Source organism: Sardina pilchardus, chromosome 2, assembly GCF_963854185.1.
Source record: "Sardina pilchardus chromosome 2, fSarPil1.1, whole genome shotgun sequence".
In the NCBI taxonomy this organism is placed as follows: Eukaryota; Metazoa; Chordata; class Actinopteri; order Clupeiformes; family Clupeidae; genus Sardina; species Sardina pilchardus.
Genome location: NC_084995.1, coordinates 4,975,916 through 4,995,701, shown reverse-complemented (window position 1 = coordinate 4,995,701; position 19,786 = coordinate 4,975,916). Strand labels below are relative to the sequence as shown.

General features: G+C 40.0%; 1 protein-coding gene across 3 annotated transcripts in view; it reads left to right on the top strand.

The window, feature by feature from the left end:
- Positions 1 to 19,786, top strand: part of ca8 (carbonic anhydrase VIII) — a 166,791-nt gene that overhangs the window by 130,767 nt on the left and 16,238 nt on the right. For 2 of the 3 annotated variants that reach the window (XM_062517266.1, XM_062517252.1), the window contains exon 8: positions 4,057 to 4,230. The exons of the other annotated variant lie outside the window; for it this stretch is intronic. In XM_062517266.1, the coding sequence (XP_062373250.1) occupies positions 4,057 to 4,191 (135 nt within the window). In that variant the 3' untranslated portion in view covers positions 4,192 to 4,230. The remainder of the gene's footprint in view (positions 1 to 4,056; positions 4,231 to 19,786) is intronic. 3 annotated transcript variants of the gene reach the window in all.

Sequence of the window (19,786 nt, the reverse complement as noted above, 5' to 3'; positions counted from 1 at the left end):
CTGCGTTTGGTGGCTTCAATCCCGGGATGGCCCTGGTGTAGCTGGCCAACATAAAACTTCTGCAGTGCTGCAGGTATCACCAACCTTTGCCCACGTAGAAGCAGTCCATCCTCCAATGTCAACTCTTCCTTCATGGAGAACAACGGTCGCAGCTGTTGCGGCAGCTCCTTGGATGTGCTGGGCCAGCCACGCACGATGACCTCAGAGAGCTGTTGACAGATGATGTCACTCTTCACTGCATTTCTGAATTCATCTGTGCGACGTGAGGAGAGGACCTGGACAGTGTTTTGTTGTCTATGTGAAGCGTTTGTTCATCTGTGTTTCCTGTCTAAATGTTTGTGTACGGGTACGCTGGCGAATACGCCACTCCGTCCAGCATTTTGTTCTTTGTTTGTCTGTAGCGCTTTGGGTGTGCACTATGTGCTCACAAAAAATGCGCTTTATAAATAAAAATGACTTGACTTGACTTGACTTGACCTCTAGTAAGTCATCAGTAAGCGGGGGCTCAGACTCAGGTGAGTGTGCACGCGACAACGCGTCTGCAACAAACAGTTCCTTGCCACGCTTATATATCACATCCAAGTCGTAACGTTGCAATTTTAGCATCATACCCTGCAGGCGTGGTGATGCGGTGTGCAGTGGTTTCCTCAGGATAGTTATAAGGGGCTGAGGATCCGTTTCAGCAGTAACAGGGCGGCCATAGGTGAAATCATGAAATTTTTTAGCCGCAAACACCAGTGCTAACATTTCTTTTTCAATCTGAGCATACCTGGACTCAGTAGGTGTGAGGGAACGTGATGCGAATGCCACAGGCCTCCCTTGTTGGAGGCACACTGCCCCAAGACCGTGTTGTGAGGCGTCTGCTGATATGACCACTGGCTTTGATGTGTCAAAGAATTGCAGCACGGGAGGATTAGTCAGCGCCTGCTTTAGTTTGTTGAACGCCGCATCATGGGCATCATGCCAGTGCCAGTCCACATCGTGATGTATAAGCTGTCTCAGGGGGCCAGTGATGTCACTGTACTGGGGAATGAATTTGGATAGATAGTTTGTCATGCCCAAAAACTGCTGTAGGGCCTGTTTGTCCTTTGGCCTCTCCATCTCGCAGACAGCTTTGATCTTCTCAGGATCTGGCTTAACACCCTCAGCAGTTAGCAGGTGGCCTACATAGTGTACACAGTCGACCCTGAATTTGCACTTATTGAGCTTTAGGTTGATAGCACGGATCCTGTTCAAAACCTGTGTTAGGCGTGCATCATGTTCTTGTACTGTACGTCCCCAGATGAGAATGTCATCGACCACTATCTCGCAAGGTTTGGTGTTCCATCACGTTTTGGAATACTTCGCTGCCTGTGCATATGCCATATGGCATTCTCAGGAACCTATATCGGCCATGAGGGGACATGACATGAATGTTGTGAGCTTGGAGGATGCGCGGTCAAGGGGTATTTACCAAAACCCACATTTGGCATCCAAGATGCTGAATATTTTTGCATCGGGCATGTCCGCAATGATTTGGTCAATTGATTTGAGTGGATGACGGGGTCTGAGAAGGGCCTGGTTTAGATGCACGGGGTCGATGCAAAGTCGCACTGTTCCATCTTTCTTCTTCACTGCAACCATGGCAGACACCCATTCCGTTGCATCGTTTTCTGGTGTAATGACACCAAGGGCAGTCATTCGGTCCAGCTCTGCCTTAACCTTATCTTTCATGGCAATGGGGATTCTGCGGGGAGCACACATTGTGGGGGCAACAGTGTCATCTAGTCTCATGTGATATATCACAGGCAATTTACCTATGACATTGGTGTCAAAAAGGTCTTTGTACTCTAATATTTCTGGAGCTTCTTGTTGCAGCATGTGGACATCCGGTCCAAGAAGTATGAGACCAATAGCAATACTGTCTTGTAGTCCCAGTATGGGTTTCACATCCCTATTGACCACATGAAACTTGAACTGTCCCTGTGTACAATGCAGCGTTATAGTGCCGTCTGTTTTGATTGTCTCACCTCCATAAGCCACTAGATTGACCTTTTCATTTGGATCCACATGCACTGTGTGGTCAACTGCATTCAGCATTTTTCTGGGCAGCACATTACATTTGGCACCAGTGTCCACTTTTACCTTCAGCTGACCATTTCCGTTCTTCATTGCGAGCGTGGTGAAGATTTCCCCCTTCTGTGCGGGTGTCAGTATTGTGTCACAGTAAAAAGTATCAACCACCTGATTGTCTGGTTCGGTGGTCAATTCATTTACTCTACCTATTTCTCTTCTTTTGTATGAAGTGGGGGCTTTGGGGCGAGCTGCAGCCTGCGCTGGTGCAGAGCGACAACACCTAGCAAAGTGATTAAAGGAGAATTCCGGTGTGAAATTGACCTTAACTGTACCGAAACATGTTGCGGTTTACTCACACGTGTTGAAGACGCACCTTTGCTCACCCACCTGCATTCCGAACTCCGTCGTTTTCAGCCGAGCTTGCAGTAGGCTTGAATCTATTAGATTGGGCATAATGTACCCTATGCAGCTAAATCGCTATTTTTAAACCATTAAAACGGTTCACACTGCATTGCTAGACTTCTGAGGGTCCTGACATTTAAAACGAGATACTGAGAACTTTGGAAATGCACAGGAAGTTTATTTTAAAAAAGACTGTTTACAAGCAGTACCTTCATAGAATCTCTCCGCTGGGCGCCATCTTGTAATCAAGTCGCGATAAGCCGACTGACGAGCACAAACGAACAGGAAAGACAGGGGGACATATTGCAAACATTTTGAGCTTTGTTACTCTTCATACGCATGTAGACAATATAACTATATATTTCCTATGGAATTACTTTTGCAATATGTTCCCCTGTCCTTCCTGTTCGTTCGTGCTCGTCAGTCGGCTTATCGCGACTTCACCACAAGATGGCGCCCAGCGGAGAGATTCTATGAAGGTACTGCTTGTAAACAGTCTTTTTAAATAAACTTCCTGTGCATTTCCAAAGTTCTCAGTATCTCGTTTTAAATGTCAGGATCCTCAGAAGTCTACCAATGCAGTGTGGAGTTACTTGGAACCGTTTTAATGGTTTAAAAATGGCGATTTAGCTGCATAGGGTACATTATGCCCAATCTAATAGATTCAAGCCTACTGCAAGCTCGACTGAAACCGGCGGAGTTCGGAATGCAGGGGGGTGAGCAAAGGTGCGTCTTCAACACGTGTGAGTAAACCGCATCAAGACGTTGGGTCTGGGAACTCACCGTAAGCAGGGCTCAATCGGAGGGGTGGGATAAACAGTTGTCTTTCAAATTCCCTCTCCGCAATAGGATAACGCTAAACTAATTATTGTCTTGTTTTCAAGTAGCAGGATGCGTAACCTTCCCTCTCCACGCAATAGGATAACGCTAAACGAATCATCTTCTTGTTTTCAAATAGCAGGATGCGTTACCGTCGCAACTTCTGGTCGCAGTCACCATTATGTTAAGCCTGCCCACCGACTCTATACACGCTGTGATTAAGCCGTCTGTTTTCTCAGGTTCTCAGCTCCTAGCTCAATGGAGCGTAGCTAGACTGCCCCGCCAGCCAAATTACATTTGCTGCAGCTAGGGGCGTCTAGATTTCTAGGCTAGGATCCAGTGTCATGAGGGGAAGGAAAGCTGGAGTGCAGCTCAATATCACAATGGCTCTAGGGTTAGGCATGGGTTAAGGTTAGGGTTAGGATAAGGCTTAGGATTGGGTGCCTTGAAGTCGACGGTGACAGTGCTGCCTGGAAGACGGTGTTGGGCGCCCAAAACACCATCAAGCCAATAGTTTATTATTGCTATTATCCTTAACATAGTCTTATCTAGTGTAACGTTTTAAATTGTTTACTGTTAAATTCAACTATTGTATAGTGTTGTTATTTGTATGTCATTTTGGACATCTGTCAAATCCCATAACCATAACCAATTAATTTGATGGAGTTCACATTTTCTAACCGAGTGGATGTGTGTCTGATAATGGTAAAAATCTACCATCTGTACAACAATTATTGTAAATATGACCATGAGCCTATCTATCTGTTTTCTTTTGTGCAGATAGAAGAATTCCGAAGACTTAGGTCTCATGTCAAAGGAGCAGAACTACCAGAGGGGAATGATGGGATGTTAGGAGACAACTTTAGGCCCACTCAACCCCTCAGTGACAGGGTGGTGCGTGCTGCTTTCCAGTAGAACTTCTGTCATTAGGATCCAAAGTGGCATTCACTTGTGGCAAGTACAGTTAACATTATAGATAGATTCAGTGGCCATAAACTTCTTGCAATATACAAAAACTAAAGTAGAGTACTACTGTAGAGTGAGTACCCATTATAAATGATACAATAATGAACAAATAGGAAATATCCTATATCCTGAATAGAAGACAATGTATTCATGTGAAAACCCTCACAAGAATATGTTTGAAAACAATATTACTACTACTACTACTACTTTATAGCAGGGTATGAGTATGGTTGACGTTTTAGGCCGGAAAAAAGTGCATATAAAGAAAACTGCTCGTTTTTTTATGTATATATTACTTAATATGTTATTATATAATACATATACATGTATGATGTATGTACAACACAAACATACACACACGCACACACACACACACAGGGGAGAATACGTATTTGAACCTATGCTTAAGTTGACTAAAAAGAGGAATAGAAAATCATCTTCATGCCTTAATTCAAAAAGAGTAAAAATCAAGGATTTTCTTCAAAAAATATATAGAATATATCGTAAATAAATACATTCTCTGTTCTACAGAGGGTGCATTAAACGTTATTTGCACACCTATGACCTAGATCCAATTTGTTGGCCGTATCACACTGGAATAGCCTATTAGTTTGGCAAACTTGCTGTGAAGTTTAAATGAACGGTCACGTTGCATCCAAGCTGTAGACGTTCAGAACATAACATTGTCGCACATGACGGTGGTTGATTTTAGCTAGTTGGATGGCATATAGGGCTATTAAAATAGCGATGTTTCAAAGCTAAGGTTCATAGAAAAGAGATAGAACTGACTGGCTTTTGGCCATAGCAATCATCCATTTAGAACTAGCAACGGCAGTTTGTAGGCTACTGCAAGTTTAGAAATTAGTTGATATGTGGTGGAAAGAAGTAGCCTAGTTCTACTAACAAGACAACATATTTTTAGCGATTAAACCAAAGATTGTCTAGTTACACCGTCTCTGTTTAAACGTTTACATCATAGCAGGAAATTAACACAAAACAAATGGTAACAGTGGAATAAGTGGGGTAATGGACTCCACGGCGTTCGGTCCAAGAAATAAATGCACTTAGAAGGGTCCGTTTTACCTCTACGTTCATATTTGTGAACCGAACGCGGTGTCGTCCCTGACAAAAATCACTCGCGCAGTAGCCAGGCGTCTTATCCAAACGTCAACTTGGCGCTGTGTTCAAGATTCTGAAGCAAGTGCTAAGACTCCAATTGGCCCAGAGAAGTGTCAATTACAAGAATTAGCCAATAATGTTTTGCAATTCTAGCCCGCATTGCATACAGATTAAGGTCAGCCCCCCCCCCCCCCCCCCCCAAATAAAAACTCTCCGGTTCTGCGCGATTCACGTGAATGACCCAATTGACCAAGAAAACGGCGAAAAGCGACAAGTTTGCAGGTCTGTGATGAAGACCGCATATCCGTCTAATCATTAAAATGAAGGTGATGACTGGCGAAATTAATCAAACGACGTTTCAATAAACCATTGTTGAAATGAATGAAAATGGTTTTAGAAAATCGCCTATGGGCTATCAGAAGGAAATAGCCTTCAATTCAACCTGAAAGACTCGATAGGCACCTTAGATTAATTCATTAATTCATTACGGTTACAAGACCGCATTTCCGTGAATAGGCTATTGTTGTCAAGGTGAAGACAAAAGAGATGGATAAGGACAAGTTGGACATTAGGCTACATTTATATGCTAGGAATACTTGTGTATAGGCTATCTTAAAACGGAGGCATGCGTTCATTTTAACCGGCGACGCTGGGTACATGGGTAGCTGCCATCCATTCCGACATAACCCCATTCCGACATTGACGTCTAATTGTCGGAATGTCAGCCTTTCCAATGTATTGGGAACCTCCCACCAATCTGACAAAAAAAAAAAATCCAATGTCGAAGTGCCGGTATTTATTTATTTTTAAAAAAACATTCCGCCATTCAGGCATTAGGCCATTAATGTAATAAGGGAAATGGGGCCTATCTTAAGTTCATTAATTGTTTGTAGGCTAGGCCTACTTCAAAGTGTGTAGGCTATTACTTGCGTGTTTTCTGTAATCCCTGTGTAAACAACCATGCCATTTGAATATGGAAGCATTCTAAACTATTAATGAGGAGAGACGTCGCAAGCAGGCTATAGTTGACTAGTTTCGAGTTGCAGAAAATATATTAGCTTACAGAAAAGAATAGGACTAGCCTAGGCTACTAGACAATGTTTTTCTCCTAAAACCTTTTGCCGCGATTCATTCCAGCCTACAAATTCAATAAAAAGTTCACTAAATCATGCATAATTGTAAAATAACTCAATTTAGTCTACTATACCGTTTCCATTCCATCCATGAATGAAAGCGGCTTGTCTCATGGCTTGTCAGCGGGTGGATATCCTGACACTCGACATGACACATAATGAACCATCAAATAAACCATAAATTAGAAACCGAAAATCTTCTGCTTATAGGTAAGCTATGCTGCTCCAAAGAAACGCATGCCTTAGCCTACAATAAAACGCACATAAGCACTCAGAGAGCGCAAACCTCCGACAAGCGAACACATAACCGCCTCCTGTATCCATACAGATCACTCGAAAATGGGTCCTTCCTTGGTTAATTTCAGTCAGTGCATCCATTAGGCCTATACAACAGCATATATTAGCCTATATTACACAACAAATAAACTGAAAAATTATAGGTTAAAAAAGACAAGTAATAACACACAAACAACCATAGGCTTCGTGGCGTAGGCCCAGGGTATCATTTAAAAAAAAAAAAAAAAATTCACCGTTCTTAAATTAGCCTACTTCCACAGGGCAAAAATAGCCTACGTATATTTCTTAATAGGTAGCGTCTTGAAACTTTCTTCTGTAAAATGAAAGTCCGATCAAACTCCATTCAAAGGCAGTCCACAATTCAAATGACATTGTTTTCTAACGAAAAATACCAAGCTTTGGCTTCTAGAGCTCATAGCGCTTCTTTTTTTATTTATTTGTTTATTTATTTTTAAATTAGGCCTGTATAGGCCAGCTCGTTTTGGTCACAGTGCATTTGCCTATTGAAGCTCGGTTTCTATGGGCTGCATAGTTTTTTTAAGTGCAAACTAGACGACCATTCAGGCGCGGCAAGAACATATTGCTGAATAATAGAGTAGGCCTAACCTAGGCCTAATGAATGTCCAACTAGCCTATTTCTCCCCCAACAGGACGTTCCGCAATAAAGGTTAGGCTATGTTTTATCGGGGTTTGTTGCTTTGTCTGTCTGTCTGTCTGTTTCTTCTTCGATTCAATTTTCAGAGAAGGTCTTAAATGATCCAAGGAAGAAACAATTAAATTTTTGAGTGATCCGTATGGATACAGGGGTTATGTGTTCGCTTAGCAGAGGTTTGCGCTCCCTGAGTGCTTTGTAGTGCGTTTCATTGTAGGGCGCATTGTAAATGCGTTTCATTTGGAGCGGCAGCCTACCTATGAAAAGTAGAAGATTTTCGGTTTGGTTTGGGATCTAATTTACTCTTCGACTGTTTAATTATATTACTAAGTGTTGAGACTGATGGGCACTGACATCTGGGGTGTATTTGATGGTTCACTAGGCCTATTATTAAGTGTCACGTTGAGTGTCGGGATTTCCACCCGCTATAGGAGACAAGCCGCATTCATTAATCATTGATGGGATGGAAATAGCCTATTGCATAGCCAAGTAGGCTAGACTAAATTGAGTTATTTTACAATTATACATGATTTACTTTTTATTGAATTTGTAGGCTGGAATGAATCGCGGCACAATGTTTTAGCCTACTGCCGGTAGAAAAACATATATTTTCTGCTAGGCGAAACTAGTCAAGCCTGCTTGCCACGTCTCTCCTCACTCAGCGAGTCACGTCACTTTGACTTTGACTTCTATAGCTAGCCTATGTGACATTTAATCTATATGGATAGCTGTAGGCCTATTCAAAGCTATCCATAACTTTTGTATGTGACTATATAGGCTGCAAAATAGGCTATCTTATGACAAACGTTGTAGGCTAATATACCTGCTATAGCAGGGGGTGCGCTGCAGCACCCTCAGCCCCTCTATGCTCAGCACCCTTCCCGCGCCATTGCCTACGTGCTTCTCAGGATGTTGGAATTTGATAGGCTAAATTGTCGAAATGGCAGTACTAAAATGTGTCGGATTGGCAGCATGTCGGAATAACACCATGTCTGAATAGCAGCATGTCTGACAAAAGGGATGTCGGACTGGCAGGATGTCGGACTGCCGACATGTAACCGGGTACATGTACCCAGCAGCACTTTTTGTTATCACAGATTTTGTCCCCACCACTTTTGACAACTGAAAATAAAATGTATTTAACAGAAATCTCTTTAAGACATGTCCACGCTTGTCACTTTACTTATAACCGTAGGCTACATGCACGGAGAAGATTGCGCATTTTGTAACATTGTAACAATGGATGGTCAGATATGCAATAGGGCAGTGAGGGTGATAACCATCGACTAGTAGGCCTAGCTCCGCAAAATACATTTCTAGCAACTATAGATCTCGGTATGCATGTTCATGTTGATTCAGAGATAGGCATAGACTACCCTATAGGCTACTGTGCGTCAAGCTATACGACAGCATTTTATCATGTGGTGAATTAATGACTAACGTCAGTTGTCACATGTCAGAACTTGCCAGCAGTGCCATTTGGATGATTATCTGCCTGCAGAGTATCTGCCTGTAGAGTGCACATGTAGACATGCAACAAGCTAAGTCACTGAAGATCGACCACAGTGGATCTAGTTTGCATGCGGTGCAGGGAATAAATATGCTTACTTCTTACATCAAGGATGGAAAACATGTGAACGGTATGATCCATTTACATTGGATATTGCTGTATAGACTAACAACAACTTTGCTAGTGCTAGCTTGCTAACCCAGCAAGCAAATAACGTTCTGCTAACTTTAAGTAACGTTAGCTTTTGGTTCCCCTATGGTTCGTTTTTCAGCAACCTACTAATAATGTTTAAAGAACGTTATCTCCAGGTTGTCAAAACAAATAACGTTCCCCTAACGTTTTTACAACTAAAAAAAGAAACGTTATATTTTGGTTGAATCCCAGCAAGCAAATAACGTTAGCCGTTGGTTCTCCTGTGGTTAGTTTATCAGTAACCTTCTAATACCCTGGAGAGAACGTTAGCTCCAGGTTATCAAAGTTCCCTGAACGTTATTACAACTAAAAAAAGAAACATTATATTCTGGTTGCATTTTTCTTTTCACACAACGTTGCTACTTAGTTGTTTTTTGGTATCTTATTTGTATAACCATATCGGTATTTTCTGGTTATGTGTGTGGGGTTGATTATTGTTGATGAAAATCGCCCCAGAGTTTCTATGAGTTTCCAATTGAAAACGGCCAGCAGCCACACTGCAACTTAGTCGGAATAATTTGTTGCAAAATCGACATATAGGCCTATTCTATTCTTCCCCCCTCTGTTGGATTGATATTAGGCCGACCAGAGCCAGCCCGTCTAGAAGGGGCCAGCGCGAGAAGAAGAGGTTGAGAAAAGCTAGCCTACTTCCATCATCTCGGGTCCATCAAAAAAACAGCCAGCTCTGGTGTGTTGGTGTGTTAGCAGACTCAACCTCGCTAACTTTAAGACATTTGGATAACACAGAGATAAAGTTACTCACGTAGGCTACTGGCTGTATGGTATCGATCACATTCTTCACATAGTTCTACATGCACTTGTTCCATTAAGTCCAACAGTCAACAGGCTTTTAAAAAACACTGTAGGCCTACAGGGTAAACCGGGTGGAAGAGCTAGCCATAGTCCCAGGCAGGCACACAACGATTTCATGCTAACTGCAAATCTGTCAAATAGTGTTGGATTAATCCATTATCGATTAGAGTGGCACCTGAAATGCATTCATGTTTTTAAAGCTTTATTTGTTATGAAAATATGATGATGAGGACTCCAACGAATTCTTTCTCAAACGTTGAGACTGCATCTTAAACAGCACAATGTTCCCGGGGGTGAATTGCTTTATATTAACACGTAGTCCAAGTTATAGCCTATGTTTACTGTGTTGTTCACTCAGCCTATCCCACAATTCCCAGTCCCAATTTAAAACAAATTAAACCAAAATCCATCATAATACTGAACCGAGGACTTTTAATGGGATACGATGCAATAAAAGCGCCTGCTCTGCTGATGTTTTGATCTGACTAATCGTTTATAGGAAAAAAGACACCGTAGACAAGAAAGTATTAGACCTAACCCGCATTTAAATATTTAGCTGACACATGGACCGTATTCGTCGCAGTTCAGCAAGCAGTTAACGGTAAGTGAAAAAATATACGTGTAATGAATTGTCATTGCCTTAATCATCAGAGACGTTCGCTCTCCCAAGTCACAGATAGCCTATCGTTGCAGACGGCGAGTGTACAGCGGAGCCATGTCTGGATGTCACGATAAATCTATATTTTTTTCCCCTTTACACTTTGTTGCTGGGAGGTTAGGGGAACGTTAATGCAACCAAATATTGTAACATTCCCTAAAGGGTAGGAGAACGTTCTGCTAACCAAAATAAACAACCAGAAAAAAACGTATTTTCGTTAAGAAAACTTTCCTGGGGAACCATGGGGCAACTTTCGCAACTTTCAGGCAACGTTCCCCTAACCAAGAAAAAAACTTTCTAAAACGTTCTCCTAACCAGAAATTGTTAGCTGGGAAGTCTACCGTCCTGTTCAGAGTCTATAGCGACCATCAGAGTCCCTAGCAACCTTGACGAGACTGACGAGATAACAGTGCAGTCGTGGTTGACATACTACTGAAACGCTTACATTAAAAAGTTGATTTTCACAAAAAGATTGTTTTCTCCATTTTTTGGTCAGAAACAGGTGTTTTTAGCCAAACTAACCCATGTTCTACTGACGATTACTAAAGAACGAAAAACGATAGAAACAAACCGTTTTTTTCCTGGTGAAAGAAGAGAACGAGAACTTCAGAGGTCTATTGCGCCTCCATTTAAACTAAGGGCAAACCCATTCATTCATGCCCAAAACGAATGAATGGGTTGGGAGCGTCGCCTGGCTGTGTCGGCAGACTGCAATACAGTCTGTCTCGAGGGGTTAAATAGCGCACGTTACTTGAATTTTAAACCAGCTCTTCTCTTACCAGTAGCCTATATCCTATAGCCATACTTTAATAATCAGATGTTATGCTCATTTTTGTAGGCTACACCTCACCGGCAAGCACGCACGCAAATGCTGGTTTTGCACATCTACAACTTAGGCTATTAATTGGCCAGGCTATAATAGGCTTAGGACTGTATTTTGCCTTCGTGCAACTTTAGTTGTGCTCAATCTAAATTATTGTCAGTAATAGGTCATATTACCAAATGGCGAACCTCTAAAATTATTTAGGATAGAGCTGTGTCCATTACGCACTACAGTTATTTAGGCTATTGTTTTATTTTAGTATTTTTGTCCACCATGGCAAACATAGTTGAAACGTTCGCTCTAAACTTATGTATTTCCAATCGGCTTTCACAATCAGCTACAGCTGCGCCGATGATCACCATGAAAACTTGCAATGTCTATACAGAACTGCTTTCACTTCCCCGAGTCGCGCACGCAACATGCACAACAATATAGGCTACCGATATTTAGCAAACACATGTATTTCCAGCTCTCAAAACTGATGAGGTCCAGATCTCAGTGGCCTCATAGCTGCCTACAGCCATGCCTACTACTCACACTGAGGACGGCTTGACGCCGAAACGCGTTTGTTTTTTAGGCATGGTGCTACAATAAAGAATAAAAAGATAACTAACTAGTGAGTGCGGTTCTTTTGCACATTGGAATACGATATTTAACTCGCACCCGAAGAAGGAGATATCTTGGAGTTTGAGCGCGCCTCTCTCTGCAGCCTAATATTTATGACATTAATAGCCTATTAATGACCTCATGTCGGAATGGCACGTTGTTTGAAAACAAAGTTAAATACCGCCGAGTGGGGATATGTCGGAATGAAACATTCGAAAACTCGACATTTCACTAAACTCGACAACTAGCCTAGTTTGTTGCCACTGTAGCAGCGACGCGACTTACCCTCGTTGGAGAAGGCTAGACGCTCTGGTGTGTTAACAAATCAGGGTCGGTCTTATGATTTTGAAAGTAACATAATTACAGTGCATGAAAATGCACTGTACTGTTCTTCCTCGGTCTTCTTATTACAGTGCATGAAAATGCACTGTACTGTTCTTCCTATTCTTCTTATTACAGTGCATGAAAATGCACTGTACTGTTCTTCCTATTCTTCTTATTATTACAGTGCATGAAAATGCACTGTACTGTTCTTCCTTTTCTTCTTATTACAGTGCATGAAAATGCACTGTACTGTTCTTCCTAGTCTTCTTCAACTTCTTATTATTCTTCTTCTAACGTACGCAATTCAGCCTCAACGGCTTAACGTAGAAACTCCATTCAAACTATGTCGCGTAGGTCTTACTTACGCGATGTGGGCTTTGTATTTTTCAACTTTGTAACTTTTATACTTTTTAAACTATTAGTTAAAAACTATTAAAATTTCCCCCATAGACTTAACATTGCTCATTATGACATCACGGCAGCAATTAGAATCTTACGCCAGGTGGCCGGCCACCTGGGCACCAACTGTCAGTTTCTCTGGCTTTAAGCATACAGTCTCTCAGAAGACTACATATCCTGTTAACTGTTTCCTCTGTCCACAACTGTTTCAAAATAAAAGTCCTCACTGCAATAATACACTATTAAATCATTTAACCATTGAAACTACTCAACTATTGAACTGTTCAACCATTCCAACTGTCAGTTATCATCCACTATGCCTCCAGTCAACTACATGAAACCTCCATGTACCTAGCAACCAACAAAGCAACCATTAAAATTAAGTGTTTATGACCGTTTCCATAGCAACCAACATGATTATACTGCAGTAACTTCTTGTTTCCTGATAGTGGCCACCATGGATACCCTAACAACAAATGTTTCAAAATAAAAGTCCTCACTAGCAAGTTAGCATGGTTAGCATAGTTAGCATTTTTAGCATAACTGCAAAAAATCATCAACTAAGTTAGCTAATCAACCTGGTTAGCATTGTTAGCAAATTTAGCATTGTTAGCATAGTTAGCATTTTTAGCATTACTGCTAGAAATCATCGGTTAAGTTAGCTAATCAACCTGGTTAGCATTGTTAGCATAATTAGCATTTTTAGCGTAACTACTAGAAATCATTAGCTAAGTTAGCTAATCAACATTTTAACATGAATAGAAATCATTAGTTAAGTTAGAACTGGAATGTTTCATCTTTAAACTGTCTACCTTCACACTATCAACTCTCTGTAAACTATGCAACCACCATGTTTACCCTAGCTACACCTTAGTAACCATATCTACATTATCTATCTATTTTTGCATTTTCATGCACTGGTAATTCCTTGGAATTGCATTTCTAGTTATTATTACAGTGCATGAAAATGCACTGTACTGTTCTTCCTAGGCTTCAACTTCTTATTATTCTTCTTCTAACGCACGCAATTCAGCTTCAACCGCTTAACGTAGAAACTCCATTCAAACTATGTCGCGTAGGTCTTACTTACGCGATGTGTGCTTTGTATTTTTCAACTTTGTAACTTTTATACTTTTTAAACTATTAGTTAAAAACTATTACAATTTCCCCCATAGACTTAACATTGCTCATTATGACATCACGGCAGCAATTAGAATGTTACCCCAGGTGGCCGGCCACCTGGGCACCAACTGTCAGTTTCTCTCAGGCTCCTCTCTGAAGGCTACATATTCTGTTCCCCTGTATCCTCTGCGCACAGCAGTATCAAAATAAGTCCTCCTAATTCCATCCAACTTTATATCCATTCATCTTCTTCAAACCATTCACTCATCCACCCATTCTAAACAGTCTGCCTATCAACAACATCAATTAGACGCTCTACATTGAACTTTTAAACAATCTACTCTGTCTCAGGCTGGCTCTCTTAAGACTAGCCAGTTAAATTGATTACACCTGTATCTGTATCCACTACTCTCAGTAGAGAGCTGTGTCTCTCCATTCTACAAGAATATAAGGCACATTCCATCCAACATTCTATCCATTCATCTTCTTCAGACCATTCACTCATCCACCCATTAAACTGTCTATCAACATATATTAAACAATCTGTCTATCAACATCCATTAAACTCTCTGTCTATCAACATTAATTAGACTACCTACATTCAACTTTTAAATTATTTACTCTGTCTCAGGCTTTAAGAGTAGGCTACTCTGGCTCTCTTAAGACTAGCCAGTTAAATTGATTACACCTGTGTCAACTACTCTCAGAGAGCTGTATCAGTGTCTCTCTTAACAAGAATATAAGGCACATTCCATCCAACCTTCTATCCATTCATCTTCTTCAGACCATTCACTCATCCACCCATTAAACTGTCAATCAATATCTATTAAACAATCTGCCTATCAACATCCATTAAACATTCTATCTATCAACATTAATTAGACTATCTACATACAACTTTTAAAGTATTTACTGTGGGTCCCTCTCAAGCAGCGTTTATATGTCCTCCCTCGCTCCTCGATCCTCAATGATCTACATAAAGAAAGATAGAAGAAGGGCTAGACTATCCCATTGTTGCCGCTCCATCATTCTTTATGTAGATCAGTGAGGAGCAAGGGAGGACGCGTAAACGCTATGGGAGGCACCTTCTGTCTCAGGCTTTAAGCATACAATCTCATTAAGACTACAGATCCTGTTTCACTACTTCCTCTGTCCACAACTGTTTCAAAATAAAGGTCCTCACTGCAATAATACACTATTAAATCATTTAACCATTGAAACTACTCAACTATTGAACTGTTCAACCATTCCAACTGTCAGTTATCATCCACTATGCCTCCAGTCAACTACATGAAACCTCCATGTACCTAGCAACCAACATAGCAACCATTAAAATTAAGTGTTTATGACCATTTCCATAGCAACCAACATGATTATACTGCAGTAACTTCTTGTTTCCTGATAGTGGCCACCATGGATACCCTAGCAACAAATGTTTCAAAATAAAAGTCCTCACTAGCAAGTTAGCTAGTTAGCATGGTTAGCATAGTTAGCATAGTTAGCATAGTTAGCATTTTAAGCATAACTGCAAAAAATCATCAACTAAGTTAGCTAATCAACCTGGTTAGCATTGTTAGCAAATTTAGCATTGTTAGCATAGTTAGCATTTTTAGCATTACTGCTAGAAATCATCGGTTAAGTTAGCTAATCAACATTTTAACATGAATAGAAATCATTAGTTAAGTTAGAACTGGAATGTTTCATCTTTAAACTGTCTACCTTCACACTATCAACTCTCTGTAAACTATGCAACCACCATGTTTACCCTAGCTACACCTTAGTAACCATATCTACATTATCTATCTATTTTTGCATTTTCATGCACTGGTAATTCCTTGGAATTGCATTTCTAGTTATTAAACTTCTTCTTCTAACGCTCGCAATTCAGCTTCAACCGTTTAACGTAGAAACTTCATTCAAACTTTGTTGCGTAGGTCTTTCTTATGCCATATGTGCTTTGTATTTTTCAACTTTGTAACTTTTATACTTTTTAAACTATTAGTTTAAAACTATTACCATTTCCCCCATAGACTTAACATTGCTCATTATGACATCACGGCAGCAATTAAAATGTTACGCCAGGTGGCCAGTCCAGGTGCAGCAGCTCTCTCTCTCTCTCTCAGGCTTAAATTGATTACACCTGTATCAACTGTCAGTTTCTCTGGCTTTAAGCATACAATCTCTCTGAAGACTACACATATCCTGTTAAACTGTTTCCTCTGTCCACAACTGTTTCAAAATAAAAGTCCTCACTGCAATACACTATTAAATCATTTAACCATTGAAACTACTCAACTATTGAACTGTTCAACCATTCCAACTGTCAGTTATCATCCACTATGCCTCCAGTCAACTACATGAAACCTCCATGTACCTAGCAACCAACATGGCAACCATTAAAATTAAGTGTTTATGACCGTTTCCATAGCAACCAACATGATTATACTGCAGTAACTTCTTGTTTCCTGATAGTGGCCACCATGGATACCCTAGCAACAAATGTTTCAAAATAAAGGTCCTCACTAGCAAGTTAGCATGGTTAGCATAGTTAGTATTGTTAGCATAGTTAGCATTTTTAGCATTACTGCTAGAAATCATCGGTTAAGTTAGCTAATCAACCTGGTTAGCATTGTTAGTAAAGTTAGCATTGCTAGCATAATTAGCATTTTTAGCATAAGTGCTAGAAATCATTAGCTAAGTTAGCTAATCAACATTTTAACATGAATAGAAATCATTAGTTAAGTTAGAACTGGAATGTTTCATCTTTAAACTGTCTACCTTCACACTATCAACTCTCTGTAAACTATGCAACCACCATGTTTACCCAAGCTACACCTTAGTGACCATATCTACATTATCTATCTATTTTTGCATTTTCATGCACTGGTAATTCCTTGGAATTGCATTTCTAGTTATTATTAAACTTCTTCTTCTAACGCTCGCAAATCAGCTTCAACCGTTTAACGTAGAAACTTCATTCAAACTTTGTTGCGTAGGTCTTGCTTATGCCATATGTGCTTTGTATTTTTCAACTTTGTAACTTTTATACTTTTTAAACTATTAGTTAAAAACTATCACCATTTCCCCCATAGACTTAACATTGCTCATTATGACATCACGGCAGCAATTAGAATGTTACCCCAGCTGGTCAGCCACCTGGGCACCAACTGTCAGTTTCTCTCAGGCTCCTCTCTGAAGACTACATATTCTGTTCCCCTGTATCCTCTGCGCACAACAGTATCAAAATAAGTCCTCCTAATTCCATCCAACTTTATATCCATTCATCTTCTTCAAACCATTCACTCATCCACCCATTCTAAACAGTCTGCCTATCAACAACATCAATTAGACGCTCTACATTGAACTTTTAAACAATCTACTCTGTCTCAGGCTGGCTCTCTTAAGACTAGCCAGTTAAATTGATTACACCTGTATCTGTATCCACTACTCTCAGTAGAGGGCTGTGTCTCTCCATTCTACAAGAATATAAGGCACATTCCATCCAACCTTCTATCCATTCATCTTCTTCAGACCATTCACTCATCCACCCATTAAACTGTCAATCAATATCTATTAAACAATCTGCCTATCAACATCCATTAAACATTCTGTCTATCAACATTAATTAGACTATCTACATACAACTTTTAAAGTATTTACTGTGGGTCCCTCTCAAGCAGCGTTTATATGTCCTCCCTCGATCCTCGAATATCTACATAAAGAAAGATAGAAGAAGGGCTAGACTATCCCATTGTTGCCGCTCCATCATTCTTTATGTAGATCAGTGAGGAGCGAGAGAGGACGCGTAAACGCTATGAGAAGCACCTTCTGTCTCAGGCTTTAAGCATACAATCTCATTAAGACTACAGATCCTGTTTCACTACTTCCTCTGTCCACAACTGTTTCAAAATAAAGGTCCTCACTGCAATAATACACTATTAAATCATTTAACCATTGAAACTACTCAACTATTGAACTGTTCAACCATTCCAACTGTCAGTTATCATCCACTATGCCTCCAGTCAACTACATGAAACCTCCATGTACCTAGCAACCAACATAGCAACCATTAAAAAGTGTTTATGACCGTTTCCATAGCAACCAACATGATTATACTGCAGTAACTTCTTGTTTCCTGATAGTGGCCACCATGGATACCCTAGCAACAAATGTTTCAAAATAAAAGTCCTCACTAGCAAGTTAGCTAGTTACCATGGTTAGCATAGTTAGCATTGTTAGCATAGTTAGCATTTTTAGCATAACTGGAAAAAATCATCAACTAAGTTAGCTAATCAACCTGGTTAGCATTGTTAGCAAATTTAGCATTGTTAGCATAGTTAGCATTTTTAGCATTACTGCTAGAAATCATCGGTTAAGTTAGCTAATCAACCTGGTTAGCATTGTTAGCATTGCTAGCATAGTAAGCATTTTTAGCGTAACTGCTAGAAATCATTAGCTAAGTTAGCTAATCAACATTTTAACATGAATAGAAATCATTAGTTAAGTTAGAACTGGAACGTTTCATCTTTAAACTGTCTACCTTCACACTATCAACTCTCTGTAAACTATGCAACCACCATGTTTACCCTAGCTACACCTTAGTAACCATATCTACATTATCTATCTATTTTTGCATTTTCATGCACTGGTAATTCCTTGGAATTGCATTTCTAGTTATTAGAGTGCATGCAAATGCACTCTACTGTTATCCGACATCTTCTTATTATTATCGATATTATTATTCTTCTTCTAACGCTTTTTGTGCGTTCAATTCAGCTTCAACCGTTTGACGTAGAAACTTCATTCAAACTGCGCTGCGTAGGTCTTACTTAGGTGACTTCAGCTATGTTTTTTTCAACTTTGAAAACTTTATCGTTGAATTTATATTAATTTTTTAAAACATTTTTTCTCCCATAGACTTAACATTGGATTATGACATCATAATAGGGCAATTAGAATCTTATGCCAGGTGGCCAGCCCCACCTGCAGCAGCTCTCTCTCTCTCAGGCTTTAAGCATACAATCTCTCTGAAGACTACACATATCCTGTTAAACTGTTTCCTCTGTCCACAACTGTTTCAAAATAAAAGTCCTCACTGCAATAATACACTATTAAATCATTTAACCATTGAAACTACTCAACTATTTAACTGTTCAACCATTCCAACTGTCAGTTATCATCAACTATGCCTCCAGTCAACTACATGAAACCTCCATGTACCTAGCAACCAACATAGCAACCATTAAAATTAAGCGCTTATGACCGTTTCCATAGCAACCAACATGATTTTACTACAGTAGCTTCTTTATTCCTGATAGTGGCCACCATAGATACCCTATCAACAAATGTTTCAAAATAAAAGTCCTCACTAGCAAGTTAGCTAGTTAGCATGGTTAGCATTGTTAGCATAGTTAGCATAGTTAGCATTTTTAGCATAACTGCTAGAAATGGTTAGCTAAGTTAGCTAATCAACCTGGTTAGCATTGTTAGCATAGTTAGCATTGTTAGCATAGTAAGCATTTTTAGCATAACTGTTAGAAATGATTAGCTAAGTTAGCTAATCAGCCTGGTTAGCATTGTTAGCATTTTTAACATAACTGCTAGAAATCATTAGTTCAGTTAGAACTGTAATGTTTAAGCTTTAAACTGTCTACCTTCACACTATCAGCTTTCTTTAAACTATGCAACCACCATGTTTACCCTAGCTACACCTTAGTAACTATATCTACATTATCTACTGTATCTATACATTTTTGCATTTTCATGCACTCGTAATTTCCCTGGAATTACATTCTCTAGTTATTATTAAACTTCTTCTTCTAACGCTCGCAATTCAGCTTCAACCGTTTACAGTAGAAACTTCATTCAAACTTTGTTGCGTAGGTCTTGCTTATGC